The following is a 21,649-nucleotide window of genomic DNA, read 5'->3' as shown; positions in this document are numbered from 1 at the left end:
ACATCTTTCTGTTTGCTCTATTTATCATTTGGCAGCAAAATCCATGCACTTACTGAGGCTATTTACTTAAGAAAAAACAGCTTTGGGAGCTTTTACTTGGGAGCTTGCCTCTTACTCCGTGCTCTCATTATAACACACAGCAGAGCACACAGCATTACCCACAGGACTTTGAAAGCAGATGTCTGTTAGACCGTAGATCTGCTAAAGGCTTGGTGTCATGTGGGCTTGTTCCTTTTGCGTGGCTTGACAGAAGTTTTCTGATAATGGAGGTATAAAAACACACATCATTTGCTCAGTTCCAAACAGGTTCTTTAGTCCAGGATTGCCCAGACTAAAGAACTGTAACAGGAATATACTCTTATCCTAATGAGATAAAATGAAACAACACTTCTTACTCACTCTGCATTTTTCCTCTGGGGATTTCAAGGTGTCTGCCGTGCACTTATGCCTACATACATTTCTGCTAATCATGTTATGTGTAATAACCAATGTATGAAAGCAGGTCATGGAATTAAGACATTTGGAAGTATTTTCATTATCTGTGATAAAATGATCAAAATAACCTTTAGGTTTAAAATCTTAGAGTAATTTAGAAGCTAAGATAGGAGTTTGGATATTGGAGAATAGGTGGATTGGGAGATGTAGCTGGATATATGTGTGGGCTAGTGCACTATCTGCAATAAGGCTCTTAACTTGTTCTCAGATGCTCTATTAAAATTGAAGGGTAAGGGAACAGGAAATTTCAACAGAAAAATATACAGACACCTCGGGACCACTTTATCATTTGGATTATATAGGGTTAAATATCAAGAGTTTAGATTTTTAATTCTTGGTTTATCATGGGTCTTTAAAAGCTAGAGGTCTCCATTTTCTCTCCAGCAAAGTGAATGAGTCCACATTTCTTTCTTCATGTAAATTGACCTGTTGTCATCAGTGGTGCCAGCTCCACATGCAGAACCCCACAGGGTTTAACCCTAAGGTCATGCAGGTGTTAAGGGCTTGGCTGACTCAGGAAAGGGAGCTCAGTTCACCAAGTCTCATTTGAAGCACCTGAAATCTTTGGTGCAGTCCTGCAGCCTAGGCTGTGCAGCATGCTGGACCCTGTGGTCATGTTAGCATGGGCATTTACAGAGTAGGGAGATCTGATCTTCTGGGAAGAAGCCCTAACCCTGACCAGAGCTGGCTGCTGTTCTCTGGCAGGGGAGAAACAGCAGCATCACCATTACGGTATGTGAAGGTGGAGTTGATGTCAGCAGTGGTCTCCACCAGAGCTCCAGAAAATGCTTTGCTTATTCTGAAGGCTGTGGTCATAAAACATTCTTTTTAAAAAATATTCATATGCCTGCACTGATTGCTCTAGCAGCCTTGAACTACCAAGATCCAAGAGGTTTGCTTTCTTTTTTCTTGGAGGCTCAGCTCTTTTCTTTCTCTCCTTTTACTGCTCTGGGCCCCCAGCAGGACTCTGGAGGCCTTGAGCCTCCTCTCCAGGGAGGGATGCCCAAGGCCGCTCTGTCCTTCTTACACTGGCCTTCCTATTTTCCACTTCAGTGTCCCATTCCAGGAGCTCTGCTTCACTGTCATCATATCGGTAAATAATTTCATTTGGAAATAGTCTGATGAGTTTAGATCAGGCTTTGTTCTGTTGTCTCTCCTGTACAAACTCTTCCTTGTAATTAAAAATAATGATGATCCTGTGGTAATGTTTATTCCCGAGAAGACCCCAGCAGAGCATCCCTGGGTAGCTCGGCGGTTGAGCCAGCCTTTGACTGGGATGAGAAGGGAGCAGTGTGGCCACTCACAGAGGACACTGGTGGAGGTGGAAAAGGTGCTTTCTTTGCCAAGGCAGAGTGTGGGACCGTGCTGAAGGGCTCAGGAGCCCTACGGGAAGAATCAGCACCCTCCAGGTCAGAAGACGATGTTTTCTCCAATGTAGGTGAGTGTTGACATTCAAATATTGCTGAGGGGAAGCTTCACAAATTGCTCTGTCCTCACCAGAGTGTAGCCCCACTGACATTCAGCCTGCACACACAGCGTTGTCCACCCCCCTTGGACCCTGCTAGGTGTCATTTATTTTCCAGCAGTGTGACAAAAGGGGTCCTTATGGCAGGAATTCCTTGTGTTGTAGACTACCTGCTGGGTGCAAGTTGTTTTCTACCCACAGGTATTATTTGTGTCCTTTACAACCAAAGCCTTGCCTTGTGAGGATGCTCACATCCGGTAAGAGTTAGGCTGCAGGGTATACCCAGGGTGTATTTCGAAGCAGGGAAAGGCAGAGTATTCCTAAATCAAAAACATTTGACTTTGACTTAATTCTCAGTGATTAACTGAGCATGGTGGCTGAATTGAATGGTATGTAAGGCCACACGATGACTCACCTTCAGCAGCAGTAATCCAGTACTCTTATGATTCAGAAAATGCTCTTAGGTTGCCCTCATGTGAGTTGCTTTCTCTACTAGAGTCCTTTTCTTGCAAAGTACAGGGTTAATGGGGGAGGATACTGGGACCATTTTTATTCTAATGCTTTCAAAAGGCCAAATTCCAATACACGACAAATTCCAATGCATGACAACTTCTGCCAGCAGTGCATAAAGGGGGCCTCAGTTCAGATGAGTGAGGAATTCAGGTCCAGAGAAGTGCCATGCTGGTGTGACATGCACGTTGAAAGGCTGAGAAGGTGTACGTGGTGATGGGGCAGGACTCTCTCTGTCCATAAAGGTGATTTCTCCTTGCTTGATGCTTGTCCAGCAACAGCATGGATGCAGGCTTGGAATGAAGAGAGCATGGAAGGGTTGTAATGAGCTTGGGAGCATGAGGTAGAAGCTGAACGTGACATCAGATTTTGGGTTACTGTTTGTTTGCATTTTAAATGCAGGAACATGGGATATTGCAGATGTAAAATCCTGTCCTGTGACCTTTGGGACATTGTCAGATCTCTCCAGGGATTTAGGTGAGTGGCCTCTTGTTGTACTTCTGTCTGAATTCTTCTATCACTTTCTCAGCTGCTTGGCTGAAAAGGGCTCCCACAGATCCCACATGGGTCTTCTCCCCTGGAGTCACAGCTCATTAGTCACTCTCCCTTGCGGAGCTTGCTTGCTTCTGCAATCCAGCACACCAGTGTTTTAGGGAGCAACATCAGAACCTTTTATTGAGTGCTTTCCAAACTCATGTATTCATCTTGCAATAAATAATAATAATAATAAAAAAATATTTCCTCCCCTGCAGATTCTGTCTGTTAGGTTGACTCAAACTGAAGGTTTCTGTTGTGCTCTGATAACCAAGAAATTCAGAGAGTTTCAGACCAAGGGAGGGAGTGAATGTGCAGCTTGGAAAGGCTGTGTTAGAGGCTGCCTAGCCAGCAGCTTCTCATTCGGCACAGTGAGGGATTTTCTGCTTGAGCCTCTCCATGCGTGGCTGAGAAGGATGGAGCATCTCCTCATTTTGCATTGAGCTAAGCCTCGTTTTTGGCTTTCACTTTGCATCTTTGCAGCTGTCAGTCTTCACTGACTGATTGCAAGCACCCCTGGTTCATACATGCCCTGCCTACCAGAAATTCACATTTGACTGAAAGTTTAGCTGGATGACGAATGCAAAGTCTGGTCCTGAATCTGTTAGAGTTGCTAAAGACAAGCATAGATACATATAGATACCCATGCACAAAGCAGTGTATATGATGCTAGCTAGATAGCTGAAATCAGCTTCTAAAGCCAGATAAGGCAATTAATATAACACATGCCATATTTAACCACCTCTTTTCCAACACTGTCAGTGGATTCTAGCAGTTCCTAATGTATAAGTACTCAACAAGGAGAAGTATTTTTTAACCTCTGCATTTATGTGTGGTGGTGCAGAACTGTTTTATTAGGTTTTTATAAGAAGTTTATGTTATGGTTCATTTCACTGTATCCCCAATGTTGTAACCCTTTCTGTGTTTTCTGTATAACAAGGTGTTTTGTGTCAGTCCTCCCACCCCTCACCTGACTTGTAACATCCCCTCTGCCCCAACCCCCCTCTCTGGGGCAGCTTGTCTATCACTTTGAGGAGCCCTCCAAGGTTGTGAAATCTCAGGGAGAGGGCTTCAGGTGATGGGCCCACTGGGGGGAATTCCTTTAGCTTTGGATTTTAGTGGTCCAAGGCTTGGGGGTGGGCACACCTTGTTACCCCCTGAATCCCGTGATTTGTTGGTTTGTTGTATCCTCCCTGGAACCCCTCCCCCGCTTATAAGGGGTAGGAGGGAGGAAAAAACTCTCTCAGCCTCTCAGCCACTCCGCTCGGAGCTCTGAGCCTCTCTGCTCCTCAGCTCTGGAGCTAATAAACATCTTTTAACCTGCTAAGCTGAGAGCCAGCCTTTTCTCTTCTGCTGCTGTTGCTGTCACGACACTATCAGGTCCAGCTGCTGCTGAGAAGCCGAAATGAACCGGGACCTTCTGTGGCTGTGCTGACTCGAGCTAGCCAGAGGTCAGCTCCCGCCTGGTGCGGGACAGAACCAGACACATTTATGCAGCAAAAAATCAAGCATACACAACTGCAAAAACCTCAGAGTTCATTAGGTGAAAGGAAGAAAGGAAAAGTCAGAGATGTGAAAAAAAACCCCTGATTTATGAAAGTTGTGAAGACTACCCCAGTCTGTTATATACAGGCCTTAGAAAGGGGCTAAGGGAGGTCATTCAGGGAGGCATGTGAATCCTACTGGTTGCTTTAGTTACTGAAAGTAATCCTCAAAACAACTTTCTTTTTCCTCCAGCTCTCTCACCTGTGCTCTTTTATGGAGCAATTTGGTGATTATGGATTTCTGTTAGCTTGAGCAGAAGCCTTCTCACTGAAGGTGGTGGGAGTTGGAGCTGGATACTCTGGATGCAGCTTTTGTTCTGCAGGAACTACAGCTCCCTCCTTAGGTCCCCAAGAGAGATATGCCAGAAGTTTACATTTCTGAATGTTGCTAGTGTAGCCACTCCTGAGTGAGTTGTTTTTAATATCTTATGCTTGTAGTGTCCTCGTCCAGCCTTTGTTAATAAATCCACTGTGATGAGAAGCATAGATTAACATGTGGCTTAAATTACATAACACCCAGGCATCGTGACATAGCGAGCAGACAGAGGCATGATTAATTGATTTTAATAATGTGAATATACCTATGTGATTATCTTTTAGGCTTGAGATTTGGGCTTTTTTTGGTTTAATTTTTTAATGAAGATGCTTTCCTATGTGCAGATAACGTGAAGGGTAAATCATCTGAGGACAGTCCTTCCAGATGCTGTTGGCATGGCAGCTCGACTTTCCTCCCAGCAGACGACGCGTGGCAGGGGCAGGGTACGTCTCTATGCCCTTCTTCTGTAGACAAACAAGTGCACCAATGCAGGAACTCTCTTCAGTCCATTCCCCAAGTCTCAGCCATCAGAGTCCACTTCCCATGTGGCTCATTTGCTGGTCAGGGAGAAATCCCTTGTGGGTCTGGTTTTGAGCAGGTGCCCAGAGCTGCTGTGAGCTCAGAGCAGCAGTTGTCCACATGGAACCCTTGAGAAGGGCAAGAAAGTGCATTTTATTTTCCCTCAGAAGAAAAACAAACAATGCAGTAGATACAGTCTACTTTTGTGCGTACACACCGGTGCAAATGTGATTAGAGCTCCTGGGCAGCAGCACCAGCTGTAGGGGGCTGTCTGCAGGCTCCCGTGTCCTCTCTCCAGCAGTTGCACTGCTATCAGCTGCGGGCAGATAAGCACAGGAACAGGGCAAGCACAGGGCGATCCCTCCCCACACCCTGCAGAGAGGGGGTCAGGGACTTCCTGAGCCAGGGGCAGCAGGATGGGCTCTGTGTTTCAAAAAGCCCCACGTGTTACCAGTCAACTCAGATTAGTGAATTTGTGAAACGAGTTCAAAGCTGTGTTTGGTTCTCATAACTGAAGCATTGTGTTTCCCTCCCTCCCATCGTTGTGCGGGAAGGTGGAGCTGAGTGAGCCTTTTCCAGGCGGCTGCGGCCCAGGCTCAGTGGGGTGGCTGAGGGAGAGCCGTGGGAGGACAGGGTGCTTTTCAAGCTCCGTGTACCTTTGCCAGAATTTTAAATTTCCTTGGAAATGCCCTGAACCCAGATGCAGAATACAACTCCAGTGCACTGTAGCAATCAGGATTGCAGTCTTTTTATGACTGGTAATGGGTGGTTTTTTTAGTTTTGAAAGAAGGACAAGCATGTGTCCTGGTTGGCTGGAATAATTTGGCATGAACAGTGTGGGCATTAGATGGCCCTTTCTCTTGACCTTTTGGTCAGGATCGAGTGAAGTATTTATACATACCCCTGTTGTTGGGAGGCTTTTCCCTGCTCTTGCAGGAATGATGGCTGATGAGCTGAGCAAACCACTTTGTGCTCTAGCTGCTCTGAGTGCTTAACTGCAGGAGAACCCAGAGGGGTGGAATGCATTAAGGAGAAAAGACTGTGGTTGTCTTGCTTCTCTGCCCAGTGGTAACTGAAGATCTGCAGCAGATGCATCATTTTGGTCGTGATTTTATAAATAGCACAGTTTGCTTTAAAAATAATAAAAACAAAATCCCCAACCCTGAGCCTTCCCTTCCTTTGGTGCTGTGTTTCTTTACCCCTGCATTGCTGCAAAGCGTGCCTGGCCCTTTCCAACTTTGGAGCCCGTCACACCCACGCGGGATGGAGGGAGGCAGTGTGGGCAGCTCTTCAGCAGCGTTCCCTGGCACTACATTTAGCACAAGTCAGATTTGGCACACTCTGGGCTTGATCTGCACTTGCAAAGCCAAGCAGAGCTCTGCTTTTGGAGATCCATATCTGCCTGAGAGTAGAACGATAGGAACAAATTCAGCAGCTCACTTCTGCAAACATCAGAGCAGAAGTGTTTGAAGGATTCTGTCTGTCTTACAGCTTGCTTTTTTGTCCTGGTACTCTTTTTTTCCTTTGACTCATCAGCCTTGATATTGATGCAGGGGAGGGGTGCATCAAGAATATGTATTCCCTGAATTTAGATGAGGTAATGGTTGGCATTAAGGTCGGCGCTGCAGGCAAAATGAGCTCTTAGACGGTTAAACATGGCCTGTTAGCTCTTGCAGGCTTAGGAACTAAAAAAAATGCCATTCATAGCCTAAATATGAGCTGGGGTCATTTTATCAAATCCAAAGCAGTACATGTAATGAGTCTCTTTGTTCTGTGCCGGGCTGGTACAGCCAAAGGAGCTGGATGCTGGACTCCTGCCTCTGGCCCGGCTGGTGGAGCTGCCTTGGCCTGCTCCCTGCTCCACATCGGGTTGTCTTTTTGTGAAGTACCAGCAATAATAGCACCCTCACTTACAAAAGGCTTGAGGTCTAAGTGTTGGCACAATTGAAAGTATATATACATAGAGGGAGAGAGGGAGTTAGTGGAAAAGGGAACTGAGCAGTCATTTTTGGAATATTTAAGGATCTCAATCAGGCTGGTTTCCAAACAACACACACCTGTGTTGACATTCATTAATGATACACGCTGCTGGTGGTTAATTCTTAATTATTGTCATATCTGGAGCCCAGTGTCCATTTCTGGGCTCCCCAGTACAAGACAGTCAGGGATATATGGGAGAAGGTCCAGCCATGCCTGTGTATGAGCACCTGATGGGGTCATAGCCTATGGCTGGCCTGGGTAAGAAGTGAACTTCCTCTTATTCATAAGCAAAACCTTTTTTTTATGGTAAGAGTGGTCAGGCAACAAAAGTTTGCTCAGAGAGGTTGCAGACTTTCCACCCCTCAAAATATTCAAAACTCTTCTGTATTCCTGAGAAACCTGCTGTAGGCGAGGCCTCTGTGAGCCATGACTAGACAATCTCTAGAGGCCAATTCCAACCTCATTGATTCTGAAATTCTCATTCTGTCATCAGTCATTGTCTCCGCATATTCAAAAAATTAGTCCTTAGCAATCTAAGCCTTTGGTAGCTGGGGAGATTCAGTGTCTTGGGCTTGAAGCCACATGGTCAGCACTGATGGCTGCAGTCCCACCAGCAGGCTGAGGCGGCCAGGACTCTGCCATGAGGGAAGAGGGGCCCCAAAGTGGGAAGCTTTGTTCATCATTTTTCCCTGCTCATCATTAGTGTTTGCATAGTTTCCATTCCTGTCACAAAGAAAGAAAGGGGGCTGAACCACTTCAGGTCCTGACATAATTCACTTCATTTTTGAGCCCGGGAAGTGCTCTGCTTTAGCCAGGTGCCTTTCTTGCTTCTTCTGCAGCATTGTTCTTGATCCTCCTGCCTCTGCCTTGGAAGCTTTACTTGCATGTGTCTCCTAATACTCCCTTTGTGTACCGATGTCACGCATCCGCCACTGCCCCTTTGGTGGCATTTATGTACTCCAATTTTGCTGTCCCACAGAACGCATCACAAGCTGTGGCTGGTTTTGCTGTTATAAAACATGTAACCCACACAGTGTGGCCTGCTGGGCTGTTTTAGAGCACTTGTGTCTGGTTCCAAGGCAAGGGAATACTAATTTTATCCATGCATCTGCTTCCAAGTGCAGCGGACCTGTGCTTTGCCAACAGAGCAGTGCAATCTCAGAAAATTCACATTCTGCTTTGCAAATGCAATGTCTCATGACCATGAGAGTCACTTTTTATCTGTGTCTTGGCACCCTCCCAATGAATCTTTCTTGATTGCCAAAGCTAATTTTCCCCATAACCTTAAGAAAACTCCCTCATCTCCTGACCCTATGTCTCCTGACTTCCAACCTTCCTTCTGTTCCAGAGTTAAAATCAACTTTAATTCCTTTGTTTTATGGGAATCAGTAGCTTTTTTCCACTAAAAGAAATCTTCAGTCTGAGGTTTATTTGATATTTTGCCTTGATGAATTATGCTGAAGGAAGGTGCCAAATAAGGGATTCCTCCACCCAGCTATTGACGTGTAAAACAGAAATTCAAGCTTTAGACTGGAAATTATCTACCCATTTCAACTGAATGCATTGCACTTAGTCTACAAGCGATGCCTTGGCAAGGATTTGGGTTAGGACTGCGTTCATGACACAGTAAACTGCCCTTTGCAAAGGGATGGGCTTTCTACAGCAGCCACAGTAAAGCTCAGTGCCATGGACAATATGCAGCCTACCGAGGGGTTTGCCCTGCCAGATGAACCTCCCTTAAGTTTCTGCTGCCCATATTTTGGGACAGCATGCCAGGAGAGATGATGGTAGATTAGAATCCAAATGTACAACTCCAGATCAGAAATTTTTAAATTCCCTTCTTGGTGACACAGACTGAGTTTTGCTGCAGTACTTTCCAGTTTCATTTTCCAGGCCAGATAATTAGGTTCAGCCTGTACAGTACTGTACTCCACCCTATCTATCAGCAGGCACAGAGAACCTGCTGACTGTTTCCTTTGACCAGATCCTGCTGCTGTTTGCCCCCCAACACCCCTCAGGGCGCAGCCATCTGCTCCCTGTCTGCTCCTCCTTATACAGGAGAGAGACTGGAGACCAAGGGCATTCAGGTAGTTGGTGCTGGGATGGACTTTCTGCCTGCAGAGGTGCTGAGAAAAAAAATTTCAACCTCCCTGATTTCTGAAGACACCTTCAATGTTGTGTCTTTCAGGATCTAAAGTGTTTTCATTGCATGGGGTACATGGAAACCACCTTGGCCTTGAGATGCACTCTGCAAACATTTGCTGCCAACAGAGAAGTACAGCTTTGTCTTGGTAGAGTTTGCTGGAGGACTGGGGTGGATTGCAAGCAAGAACTTAGTTGGAAAATGACATTTAACAGCATTGCTTTTTAAAAATAAACAGCAGGAATTGTCAAGATGTTGATCTGTGTTGGTGCTGAGAGAGATATCACCTCTGTCAGGGCTAAACCCACATGGGGAGCAGGAGGACATCCTGCTGCATGGCACATTCCTTTTAGTGTTTATGTTCCCAGGAATTACTGATCAGTTTTAGCCTGCAAGAGAATTGATGGCCCAAGGAGAATCAGATTTAAAAATACTGAAGAGTATTTGAAGTTTAAAGACACTGTGGGAGATGTCACTGTAGAAGGAAAATATGCTACACAACAGAAGAGATTTTAAGTCAGAGCTTTGGGATAAGTACGCTTAATCAGAGCTTTGGGATAAGTACATTTAATCCGATTTCCCCATCAAATCCAGCAAATTGTAAAGAATCTTATATTGCCCTTAATTTTAGTCTGAGTTGATTTTAAACACCCCAGGGACACAATACTTTGGGAAGAGCAATTCTGAGACGAGGCAGAGTTCCCACTGTCTGGCCAAGTTTCATGCCCACATGTGACAAGGGCAAAGCATAAACGTAACTCCATTGCAGGCACTTTGCCATCAAAACTATTTTCATGTTTAGAAGTATACATACACTTTTTGAGATATCAGAAGCTAAAAAGGTGAATACAACAGTTGTGGCTTTCCATGTGTTATGTTTTGCTTGCACACCCATGAGAGCATCCATCAGCAGAGCCTCTGCCTTGCAGCTCAGGAGACTAAATTCTACTTTGGACTGGAATTTTATTGGGGAATGCATTCAAAATTAGCTGTTCCCTTCCCTTTTGAAGAAGGAAAGACATATTGTCTATATAGAGGGCATGGGTTTTAAACTAAAGAAACCTGAACAATGTTTATAATCATGTTTGTAACATTTGGCAGCAAACTGGTCAGAACAACTTTTTGGAAACAGTTTTCTTTTATCATTCCCAGCATGCTTTTGGTTTTGGCCCTGCTTCAAGTAGAAGTTTTTCCATCCAGCTTGGGATTTTTTTTTTTTTTTTTTTTTAAGAGAAGTAATCAGCTAAGAGTTATCGTTGTATGTTGTGTTATTAAGTTGTTCTTCCTGTTAGGATAAGACTTAGATTGTTACATTCAAATTGTTAAAAAATAATCAAGTAGTCCTTTCAACATATTTTCTGATTTATCTGGTTTTTTGCACCTCATTCAGTTTGGGTGAAGGAATTAAACTGGTTTGGTTTGCCTTCTTGACTGAGGATAGTTTGCCAGTGCTTTGTGGAGAGGCAGCTGAGGGCTTGCAGCCAGATTTTCAAAGGTACCAGATGCTGAAAGATAGAGAAAAGATTTTGAAAAGTTTTTTTGCCCAGTTCCCATGAAATGATCAGAATTGTTGCAGCGTAGATGTTATCTATTTTGTGCCTATTTAGAGTTGTATCTTAAGGAGGTTTGGAAATCAGTGCTGGGATGGTGCTTCTCTGGTTTACATTCAAGAAAAGAAAATGAAAAGGAAGAAGAAGTTGAGAATGCACTTTGTTCTATTTTTTGTAAGAAAGAAAATAGCAATGAGAGCAATAATGAATGCATAAATCCTTTGTTAATATTACTCTTCTACATGAATAATTGCCCAGAGGATGGTGTGTTGCAGTGAATGGAAGAGCCTGTTGTGTCTGCCAGAGTTTCTAGATATGCCTCAATCCTTCTTCATAAAATTAAAAAGAAATATTTGACAAGCCACGCTATTAGTTTTGTAAAGCTTGTTTTCTTGAAGTGCAGGCTGGAAGGGCTTTTGTTTTTGTATGTGCTTTTCTGCCCTTCTCCGTCCTGAAGAGTGCTATCACTAATTGTGAATTGGCAGCCAATGTATATGTCTTAATACATTTTTAAAATAAATTTGCAAATGTTTTAACACATCCAAGACATGCATACATGCACATCCAAATACCACAAGGGCAAGCAAGAAGACATCAGGTATTTTTGCAGCAGTTGTGCGGCTCATGGGAGGCTGGGCAGGGGTACGGATTTGAACATAACTCTTTGGTATGCTTGCCCTAATAGGTGACCCTTCAGTGATTGACCTGGACTCTGACTGGAAGGCTCCCACAGAGGAGTGGGGAAACTGGACTGGAGATGAGGAGCATCAGACAAGGGATGAGAAGAAGGTGAGGCAGTGCTGTGGATGGCCAAGGGAGACCTGGTCCTCTGGGGTCAGTCTCATCCATGCTGGGGTCTCCAGTCCAGCCCTGGAGCCAGGCTCCTTTGGTTGTGAGGGATTTCTCATGCTGGGAGGAAGTGCTCAGCATGGTCCCTGCCTGATCTGTCTGAGATAGCTGGAGCTGGGGAACACACTTGCAGGAGGCATGAGATGGTCTGTGGGGAGTTGGCTGGTTCTGGGAGTTCATCATCCTCCATATTGCTGTCCTAAGCAGCAAACCCTGGGTGTTTGCACCCTGCTGCTGCTGACCTTCTCAAATGCCCAGGCCTTAAAAGAGGTGTGGAGTCCAGAGCTGACACAGCCTTCTCAGCATCTCGCGCACACAAAACATATTTATTTAAATTAGCTGATAAGAGGGTTTGGTGACAGTGATACAGTGGTATCTTGGGTGGAGATGTAGAAGCAGAAGTCTTGCTATTTAAATGATTTCTAGAAGCCCAGGGAAATGTTCCCTTTGGGCAGCAGTGGGAAGAGCGCGCTGAGCTTTCTACAAAGAGATGTGTTAAGCTGATGTGAGCACCCTGTTCAGAGAGACAGCCCTGCTTGTACACTGTCAGCACACACTCCTAGAGGTAATCAGTTTTCCTGAAAAAAACCCAAAATTAGCTGTCCCACAGATCCTCTTACAAAATCTCTGACACTTTCAGGATTTGCCAAAAGGCAAAGCAGGCATTAGTTTCTGTCTTTCTGGACCCGAAAGCAAAACGCAACGGAAGAAGAAGAAAATGGAAGTGAAGGAAGCAAGGGGTGGAGCTGGACTGAGGCATGTGAGTATTTTGTATTCCAAGAGTAGTGTTTGGTTTTCTATGAGCAGAGGGGGATTCTTTGCTGTTAGGATGACCTAAGGGAAACTTTTCTTCCTCTCTGTCTTCTGGCTTTCTCTTCTCTTTTCTCCCTGTCTCCCCATAAAAGAAGTTATGAGCACAGTGGATAGTGGAGTTTTGCAACATAGTATTCTCTAACATATTTTCAAAACACTTTGATTTTGCAGTACAGAATGTTGTGCACTAAACTTGGAATGCATCTGCCTAAACATTTTTCCATCTATGATTAAAACCAGATGCACTCCAAATTTAGTGTACAATTGGCCTGGGTTTCATCTGTAGCTGAAGGTCATCCAGAGATATCAACAATAATGAAAAGGTGGTTCCCAAAAGTCAGGGAAGATAAAACAAGGCCACTGTTATATCACTAAAAAGCTTATTGAGAGAAAAATGTCTCAGAGTGCAACAGAGAAAGGCTGTGGAGAATGTCAGTTCATTTGGAATGGGAAGTGCAAAGGAACAGACTGTTGACTGGCTTTTGGACCAATCCTTGCCTATGATTGGTGCTCAGTGAAATGAGAAATTGCGGGGGGGAATGCCCAAAATGTCCAAATTGGATTTCATTCACTTGTCACAGAATATGTTTTTCTGGACATGTACAACTGTTTTTGATTTTTTTTTTTTTTTAATCATTTGTCTTCCCCTCACACCCACTGTGGTCCCTCACGATCCTTGAGATGATTTTGCTCCCAGATCTCCTGCTGCTCCCATTTTAAGGGAAAAGTTTTAACTAGCTCACTGACTACAATCCACATAATCATTAGGATATCCTTTCAGTTCTCAGAGTGCTGCCGTACCACTCTCTCTCTTGCACATCCAATTAATTGGCTTAGCTTTGTATGTACCTTCATGAATAATCTTGACAGTGCTGTTCACACTCCTCAGGACAGCCTTGCTTCTTCTGACATGTGTATGATGGGCCAGAAGAGGCTGGTGTTGCATGTCAGCCCCAATTGTTAGTGTCTGGTGCCTCAAATGCTGCTGTGAAAGCTCAGCCTTCAGGTGGACATAAAAAGTGAAATTACATATGAAGCCAGATCCACAAAGTTGCTCATCACACTCCTTGTGCTACCTCCAGTGTTTCTGTGGACTCAAGTCATCTAGCAGTCACTGGGCACATCTTACTCTTCAGTGTCACTACACAATGCCAGTACTTACATATCACTATTTCTTGCTGCTCTTCTCTTCACTGGGGGAAGCAAGGGGAAAAATAACACTGAAAGGCAATTTCAACACTTTAATCCCCTCTAAAACAAATAAATAAGAGGTAGGTAGATAGCATGGCAAACTATTCTAATCATGTAAAAATGAATTAGTTTGTCCTGCAGTTTCTTTAAATACCCCACAATAATGGCATTTTCTCTCATATTTTGTACTTGCATATGCTTCGTTTAACTCATATGCTTAGTGAAGCATCTTGTTTCAATTAAGCCCCAGCAAGGTTTGCAGACAAGAATGGAAGAAGGCCCCAGGGACTTGATATCTACAAAACATAGCAGTGATGCAGTTGGTGCTTCCTTCGAAAAATCCTTGGACATTGTTAATAATTCACCCAATAACAGTAAGTGATTATATTTGCACACCTGATTAATTTTCAGAGTAACGTGTAATCTAAGAAGTGTTCACAAATGCATTTTTAAGTGAATATGTGAAATGTTTCTCCTTTAGCTGCATATTTTAATTCTTTGAGAGGCTCTGTATTACTCAGAGGCTTTTCTGTGACAAATACCTGTTCCTGCTTCTTTCAGAGTTACTGAGCAAAAAAAATTAAAGCTACTATTGCATTTAGTGACAGTGATTTTTGCACAGCTCTTTTCAACATGAAACAGATGCAAATATAAGTGAGTCAGAGCCCACTAAAAACATTGAGTCCTCCCCATGACTTTGAATTACCCTTGAAAGTAGGTGGCCCTTGTAAAACACATCTAAGAACCCTTAAATCCTCTTCATCAGGCAAAAAGCCAACAGTTCTCAGGGATGCAATTACATGTGGAAGGTTTGTGCACTGTCCCTGTTGTTTGTATGGTAGGCGTACCTGGAAAAAAGGAGAAGAGGAAGAGGAAGAAAATGAAGAAAGAGACTTGAGGGAGCTGTGTAGCTGCCAGAGTGCCAACCCGATGGGGCAGACATGCCAACGAGCTGCAAGGATTCTGCTTTCTGCGATGCCGCTGAGCCCCAGGCAAAGAGAGGCTCCAGGAGACCTCCCAGCGAGAGGAAGAGAAGAGGAGCAGTGAGCCAGAGAGCGTGAGTGTGTGAGAGAGCAGAGGGAGCAGGCTGTGCACAGAAGGAGGTTTTGAAACAGAGTGGCTGTTCATTGCAAGCTGCTGCCCTAGATCAAAAGCTGTTGAATGGGGTTTGACTGGTTGCGTTAAGTCCTTTCAGTTTTTTTGCTGTCATGTTGTTCGTCAACTTGTAGTGTTCTATGCCATTGTAGAAGTAGTCGGGCTGTACCTGACTGTGACTATGCTTTGGTCCCATGGAGGATCCACCAGCTAGTCTGGTCTCCTCTGGAATTTTTGCAGAGGTGCTCATTGACAGGCTAGTAATGTACAGATGTTCAGAAGCAAAAGGAGAATAACATGGATCATTCTCCAACCTCCTAACTCTTTTAAATCCTTGGTGGCTGCTATTGTCAGACTTTTGACTCTTACCTTGCCATTTTTATACTTTTTACCCTGCATCAGAGTAGTTTGCCCCTCAAAGAACATTTCTAAAGGAGGTTTTTAACATGTTTGGAATGATGGTCTAAATGCATTTTTCTCCCTGGATTTCATGGTGGGCTAAAGTTTAAAGTCTGTATGTCCAAAGCATGTTGCATTTGTACTTATAGTAGGCTGACTTTTAAAAATCATTTTTCTTAATCTGATGTTTGGAAGTTTTTTACCATTTTGTCACTTGAATATTCTAATATAAAGTAAATTTGTGAATGAAGTTTTTAAGTCAGTTTAGTATTTATTGAAGGGTGTGTATTTCTCCTTGTCAGAGGGCTCATAGTATGGAGGAGAGAAATGTGTTACAATAGAATACTGTGGTTTATAAACAATGCTGAACTGACACCACTAAAAGCAGAAGCCCTCTATCCCCAGAGAAGCTGCAGCTTTGGTGGTAGCTGGGGGGGGAGGGCTTCAGGTGGTCCTGAGACTGTGCCTGACCAATCTCAGAAATGCTGCCTCGAAGGATGAGATAGTGTTTCACAAATCTCCATCTGCATTTGACTCTATGCCTTTGGAGATGGTGGGGCACAGTTACTAATGCATGTTAAATGTGTGCACATTCGTAGGCTTTGGGCTGATGCTGTGAAACTCTTTCCACTAGGACAGTGAATAACCAGGGATGTCCGTGGCTTTACACTGCCACAGCTGTACTCCTGTTTGCATCACGGAGCCAGAGGAGAGCTCTGTGCTTCTGCCATTGCATCCCTGATCCCTGATCCCAGCTTGTCTAAGCTTTACCTGCAGCTCAGCACTTTTCCCTGATGGCCTTCATCTTTTGCACAGCTGTTTAATCAGCTGTACCCTTCAGAGAAGCAGTTAACTGCAGCAATGTATTTGTGTTTAGAGTTTAGCTACTATATATTCAAGGGCAGTTCTCTTGTGCTGTGATTTTTGGGGTAGTTAGCTGTACCGTGTGCCCTAAAATTTAGCACAGTAGGCTTGTTTCAGACAGGCAGGGGAGAGGTAATCTTAATTGATGCCATTTAGCAGCCCACTGCCTAAGATGTGCACATCTTGGTGTTTGTGTCTCAGTGTAGGCGAAATATTGGCAGTTTGTGAATGGGCTGAACAGACTAAAGAGCTTTTATCAGGAAAGTAACTGGTTTGGAATAGACACATAACAAGAAAATACATGGCCTCGCTGGAGGAACAGGTACAGCAAGTTCAAGGATTTAGAAGATGTGCTAATGAGTATGTGGGTAATGAACAAAGTTCTGCTATCTCTGAAGCCAATGGAAAACATTCATTGACCTCATTATGGCCAGGATGTTGCCCATGGCCTTTGCTTACCATTGAAGATAACCTCTGTCATCCAAAAAAGAAAGAAAAAAAAAAAAAAGAGATAAAGAGAAGCTCACAAGGTTGGTAAGATCTGTATTGGACTACAGATTTCTTCTGCTTTTATCACTATATTTGCTTGTAAACTTTTTGGTGTCTTTGTAATTATGCTTTATTTCAACATTTTTCAGTATTTCAAATGTCACTGTTTTTATAATTAAAAATTAAAACTTTTGTCCAAAGCCCAATAATCATGAGCTGTTTTATTTAATTTGTGTGTGAGTAAGAGTGTATGTTTTTTGCTAGAACCACTCCATTTTCAAGCTTTTTCAGGGTACTATAATTTTTTTTAAGAGTTTCCTTCATCTGAACTCTTCTATATTTAGGAAATCCTCATGACATCCTTTTGTTGTTGGGATGAAAGAACAATCCAGACTTGTAACGCTGACAAGCTGACTGAGGTGCTGCTGACAAGCAGCAGCAAATTATATTACTGTTTTTCTGTCAAATTTTTCAGTACCCTTTTTCCTGACTTCAGTGGTGTCTGGGATCTGCATTTTCCTTCTGGTTTCCCTGTTTCACCTCTGGGAAGTCATCACAGTAATACAGATGGGCTCAACAGTTCATATCTTATTTACAGTGTATTATTTAATACCACACTATAAGGTAGGCAAAAAAAAAAATATATACTTCTACAACTAAATATTCTTGATCATAGGCTTTCCTAAAAAATTGAAAAGGGTAAATGGGGTGGCAATGTACAGCATGCTTGTGTGATTCATCTGTTTTGTCAGCAGTTAGGGAAGGGTATGTTGGTTGTTGCCTGTTTGATATGGCTGTGGCAGTGCCTGGAGCCTTCCTGTACCACGTCTCCCAGCAGAACTGCTGCACAGGCCCCCAGGGATGTGCAAGTGTTCTTCAGTGAGGGAACTGAATTTACAAAAACAAAACCAGAACACAAAGCTCTAAGCAACTCTGTCAACTTCCATTCTTCCACTTCCCAGTTGTCAGAGGCTGAAAAACTATCACACAGCTTAATAAATGGTCTCTGCAGATGCTTTGAAAATCAGACCTTTGAGTTCCTTAAGAATCTCCCCTTCATCACCACATGTTCAGGTTATTCCCTGGTTTCTGTGCTTTTAGGACTGAGGCTGTGCAGATCATCAGCCTACTCTGCTGCTCCTGGCTCAGGGAGGGTTAAATGGGTGCATTGGATATGTGCATTCTCCCAGTTCCTGATCTTTGCTAGCTGGAGACTATTGTACATCCTCAGACAGAAGATTCAACATCCCCCCAACATGCTGAGGCATTGCTTGAGCTGTAACTGAATGTTATCCCTTAGATGTGTAAATCGAGAGCAGCTCTCTGGTCATTCAATAACCCAGTGCAGTCTAATTGCCAGTTCATGGGCCAGGTCCAGCTGGCACCCCTTGCCTTTTCCGTAAGCAATTTATTAGCTGCTTGAGAGGCACTTGCCTTAGGAACAGCCAAAAGCTCTCCACATGCCTGCAAATGGCCCAGTGGCTGGAAATCAAGCCTCTGGTGCAGCCACAGTGTGGGAGGTGGGATGAAGTGTGGCTGGCAAACATCTATGATCTTGTTAGGGACGAGCAATTAATTGTTACAGCCACAGCTGTAAATGATGAAATACACTGCTTTAAGTTTCCACTTTCTCTTAAACTCTGTCTGCTCTACTTTTGTAATGATGCTCTTTCTTGTGGGCAGCCTCTTAAAGGTGGAAGATAGACTATATCCCTAATAAAAGAGCCATAACCATATGTGATGAATCCATAGTATCACAGGCATTAGGATGTGGCTGATTATGTAACTGACAAGCACCTGACCTACAAAGTTGTGTTTACTTGCAGGCAGACAGCAGGATGCAGATGCAGAGGCTGAAGCTTTGCTTCACATTCAAACCATGGTGTCACACTGCCAGGGGAAAGACAGGCAACTAGAGAGAGGAATTTGGCCTGCTGTTCCGTAGTTATCCATAACTGATCACTGTAATTGCCTATGATTATCAAGGTCCCACCCAATGTGCAGATCGGTGGCACAGCCAACATGTGCACAAGCTGACTAGCAGGTAGACATGCTAATTCCCTGGCAGGAAAGAATTTCTTTACTATGCTTACAACATAGGCCTACTCTGTAACACTGAGTATTTCTTTCTAAGGGTAGCTGGATGCTGTGAGAGACAATTTTCAAGTCATGGGTCACAAAAATCAGATATAGGAAACCTTGTCCTTCTTTGATTGTACTGAATCAGACCCAGGGATCTTTTCAAGGTCAAATGAACTTTCCAGTACATGCCATCCCTGACATTCAGCCCTGCAGGTGTTTCTGCAAAGGAAAGGTCCTCCTGTACTGACTGAACAGACACTGTAATGCATTGATCTCAGAAAAAAACTCCCCTGTCTTCGGGGGAGAAGGCCACTGTTAGAGTTATTGACCCCTGTGCCATCCCACCAAGAGAATATCAGAAAATTGGTAAACATTATTTTCCATCAAACTTTGATTTGACTTTGGACACACAGTTTTCCTTTGGTTGTGGTTCTGTGCAGTGCACAATACAGGGACTCATGATAAATGGCTTTTATCGAGCTCTTCTGGCAGCAATAACCACCTGCCACAATGTTCCTCCTGGAAACCTGCTGGAATCCCAAACTGCAAACCCAGTCAAGGAGCCAACACATAAAGAAAGAACTGCTTCCCTGTTTCCCTGATAAAGTAGTGTCCAGGTACTCAGGCTCCTGTTCACCCTGCCAAGATTTATGGAGGGGCAAGTCCAGGCTGAGGGCTGGAAGGAGGAGACTGCCAGTGAGTAAAGGAGATTTTCCATTTCCAGTGCTCACTGTTGTTCATGTGAAAGCACTGAGATATCTGAAATTGCAAGTACCATTTTAGATCATGTTATTTTTAGATATTTTCATAGCTCCTCAGCTGTGTGGAGGCTGCTATAAATGAACCATAGCTCTTTTAATTTAGCAGATTTTGATTCTCTTAAATGAAGACAAGAATTTTTATTCAGTGTTTGAGATTTAAAAAATCTGAGCATGCAATGAATAACCCAGAAATGGTCCTGGGCTTAGAGAAATTTTATGTCATGCTGTCATATTTTAGCTTATTTACTAATCCTGACTTTCTGACCCATTTGTTATGAGCTTAAAAGTTTTGGAACTGAGTTAAACTGACTCATACTGGTAAGAGATAATTCATATTGTTAACAGCAACCAACTAGAACAAATAGTACAGAAGCTTGGAACATTACATTAGGAATCTCAAAATGAAGTTGATTAATTCAGTAAACTAGTAAATTTCAACAATCATAAAACTCATTGTGATACATTCTTATTACTTTCTAACTCTTTTTACAAGAAACCACTGACCATCCAAATTTGATTGTTTTCCTACAAAATTAATCTTGGAGAAAAAGGATGGTAAAACTCGTTAATGCTGACTTCAGGATATCTATGATTTTGCTGTATGAGTCACCAACAGGAAAGTTTTGCACTAATTTACATGAGGGTTTTTTTCCCCTCATTGATATGTTAATGGCTTGCTTTTACTGTAGTACATTCTTATCTTTTTTAAGGAAGCAAGAAGTCAATCCATGCTTTCAACATGGGTATTTTTCACACCTTCTGCACCAGTTCTGTGCATTTTTTCTAAATTCTGTTAAGGGGATACAATGTTATATATTGCAGTTTCTATGTAAAAATATTACTTTCTCAGTGATGTTGAAAAACTTTGGTTTTTTAAATCTAAAAATGTTGTTCAGCATGGAAAATAACCAAGCCTGAGGAGCTAACTAACCTTGTCTTTTTGTTGTTATTTGTTTTTAGTTTTAGAATGGAGAGTAGCAGGCACGTGCATAAACTTACAGGAAAAAAAATTTAAAAATAGCAGTAGCTTGTTCCTGCCCTCATATTCAAGTGCCTTCCATTTGGGATGGAGGAGCTCCAACATGTCCAGCACTATACCTTTTATTTCCTGGCAAAGAAGCCAATGGACAAGATGTTCCTAGAGCTTTGACTGACCTGTAGTATTGTTGGTCAGATCAGTTCATCTCACTGTGCCTTCGTTTCTTAAACCCCATAAGGAAAATATTTTCACTACAAAGTGATATGAACTCTGCCCGAGGTTACATATGATTATCAGTTCAGTCTATAGATTTCCCTTCACACAACACAGCAAATGCAGAACAGCACCTTATTCTTCAAAATATTGCCATCCTGGGAATAGTTCAGTGTGTGGTTACAGCATTAAATCACCATCTTCTAGCCAAGGATAGACTGAAGAACAGCATAAAAGGGAAAAACAATGGTATTACAAAAATTAGCAGAAAATAGTGCTGCATTGTTTTGACATCTTAAGTGTAGGACTTCAAATTTTTGAAGAAGTTGAAGCCTGGTCTCTCATTTATCTGATCCTGGTTGTTTTGCTGTCACCTAATTAAATATAATTATCCAAAACTAATTTGTGTTTGGTAAAACACTGCCAGGCTCTCTCAAGACTGAAGTGCAAATCTTCTGTCTAGACACGGCTTTTGAGAGCCCTGACTAGTTTGGCTAATGAGGAACACCTCAATATCAAACCCTCCCTACCTGCTGAGAGGGAAGGAGTTAAAATGTCATGCTGGTAAAGGAATCCAAATCATTCTTTTGCAGCTGCTTCTGACTTGCAGATCTGTGTAGGCTTCCTGCTCTTACTGTGGTGGATGCTTTGGTCCTGCATGCCATGGTCTTTCTGCTATTTGTGAAGAAGTTTTATCACTAGTACTCGGTGACTCTGAGATTTTGCTCAGTCTGTCACGACTGTAAGCTGAGCCCAGAGATTTTAATATATTTAGCCTCACAAACCCTCTTTGAACTAGCAAAAAGGAGAGAATTAAGTCTCAGCAAGAAGGGTCTTGCCTGAGGTCATCTGGGCTGC

General features: G+C 43.2%; 1 protein-coding gene across 1 annotated transcript in view; it reads left to right on the top strand.

Annotated features, from left to right (window-relative positions):
* LOC120750056 (protein LYRIC-like) overlaps positions 1–16,914 on the top strand; it is a 31,713-nt gene extending 14,799 nt beyond the window's left edge. Inside the window, exons 7-13 of the mRNA XM_040058181.2 lie at positions 1,718–1,933; positions 2,873–2,947; positions 5,209–5,307; positions 11,742–11,845; positions 12,546–12,665; positions 14,154–14,283; positions 14,752–16,914. Of these exons, the coding sequence (XP_039914115.1) occupies positions 1,718–1,933; positions 2,873–2,947; positions 5,209–5,307; positions 11,742–11,845; positions 12,546–12,665; positions 14,154–14,283; positions 14,752–14,807 (800 nt within the window). The 3' untranslated portion in view covers positions 14,808–16,914. The remainder of the gene's footprint in view (positions 1–1,717; positions 1,934–2,872; positions 2,948–5,208; positions 5,308–11,741; positions 11,846–12,545; positions 12,666–14,153; positions 14,284–14,751) is intronic.
* The last annotated feature ends 4,735 nt before the right edge of the window (positions 16,915–21,649 follow it).

Source organism: Hirundo rustica, chromosome 3 (genome assembly GCF_015227805.2).
Source record: "Hirundo rustica isolate bHirRus1 chromosome 3, bHirRus1.pri.v3, whole genome shotgun sequence".
NCBI classification, from domain to species: domain Eukaryota; kingdom Metazoa; phylum Chordata; class Aves; order Passeriformes; family Hirundinidae; genus Hirundo; species Hirundo rustica.
Note: the sequence above shows the minus strand (reverse complement) of the source record. Positions and strands in the feature narration are given on the sequence as shown.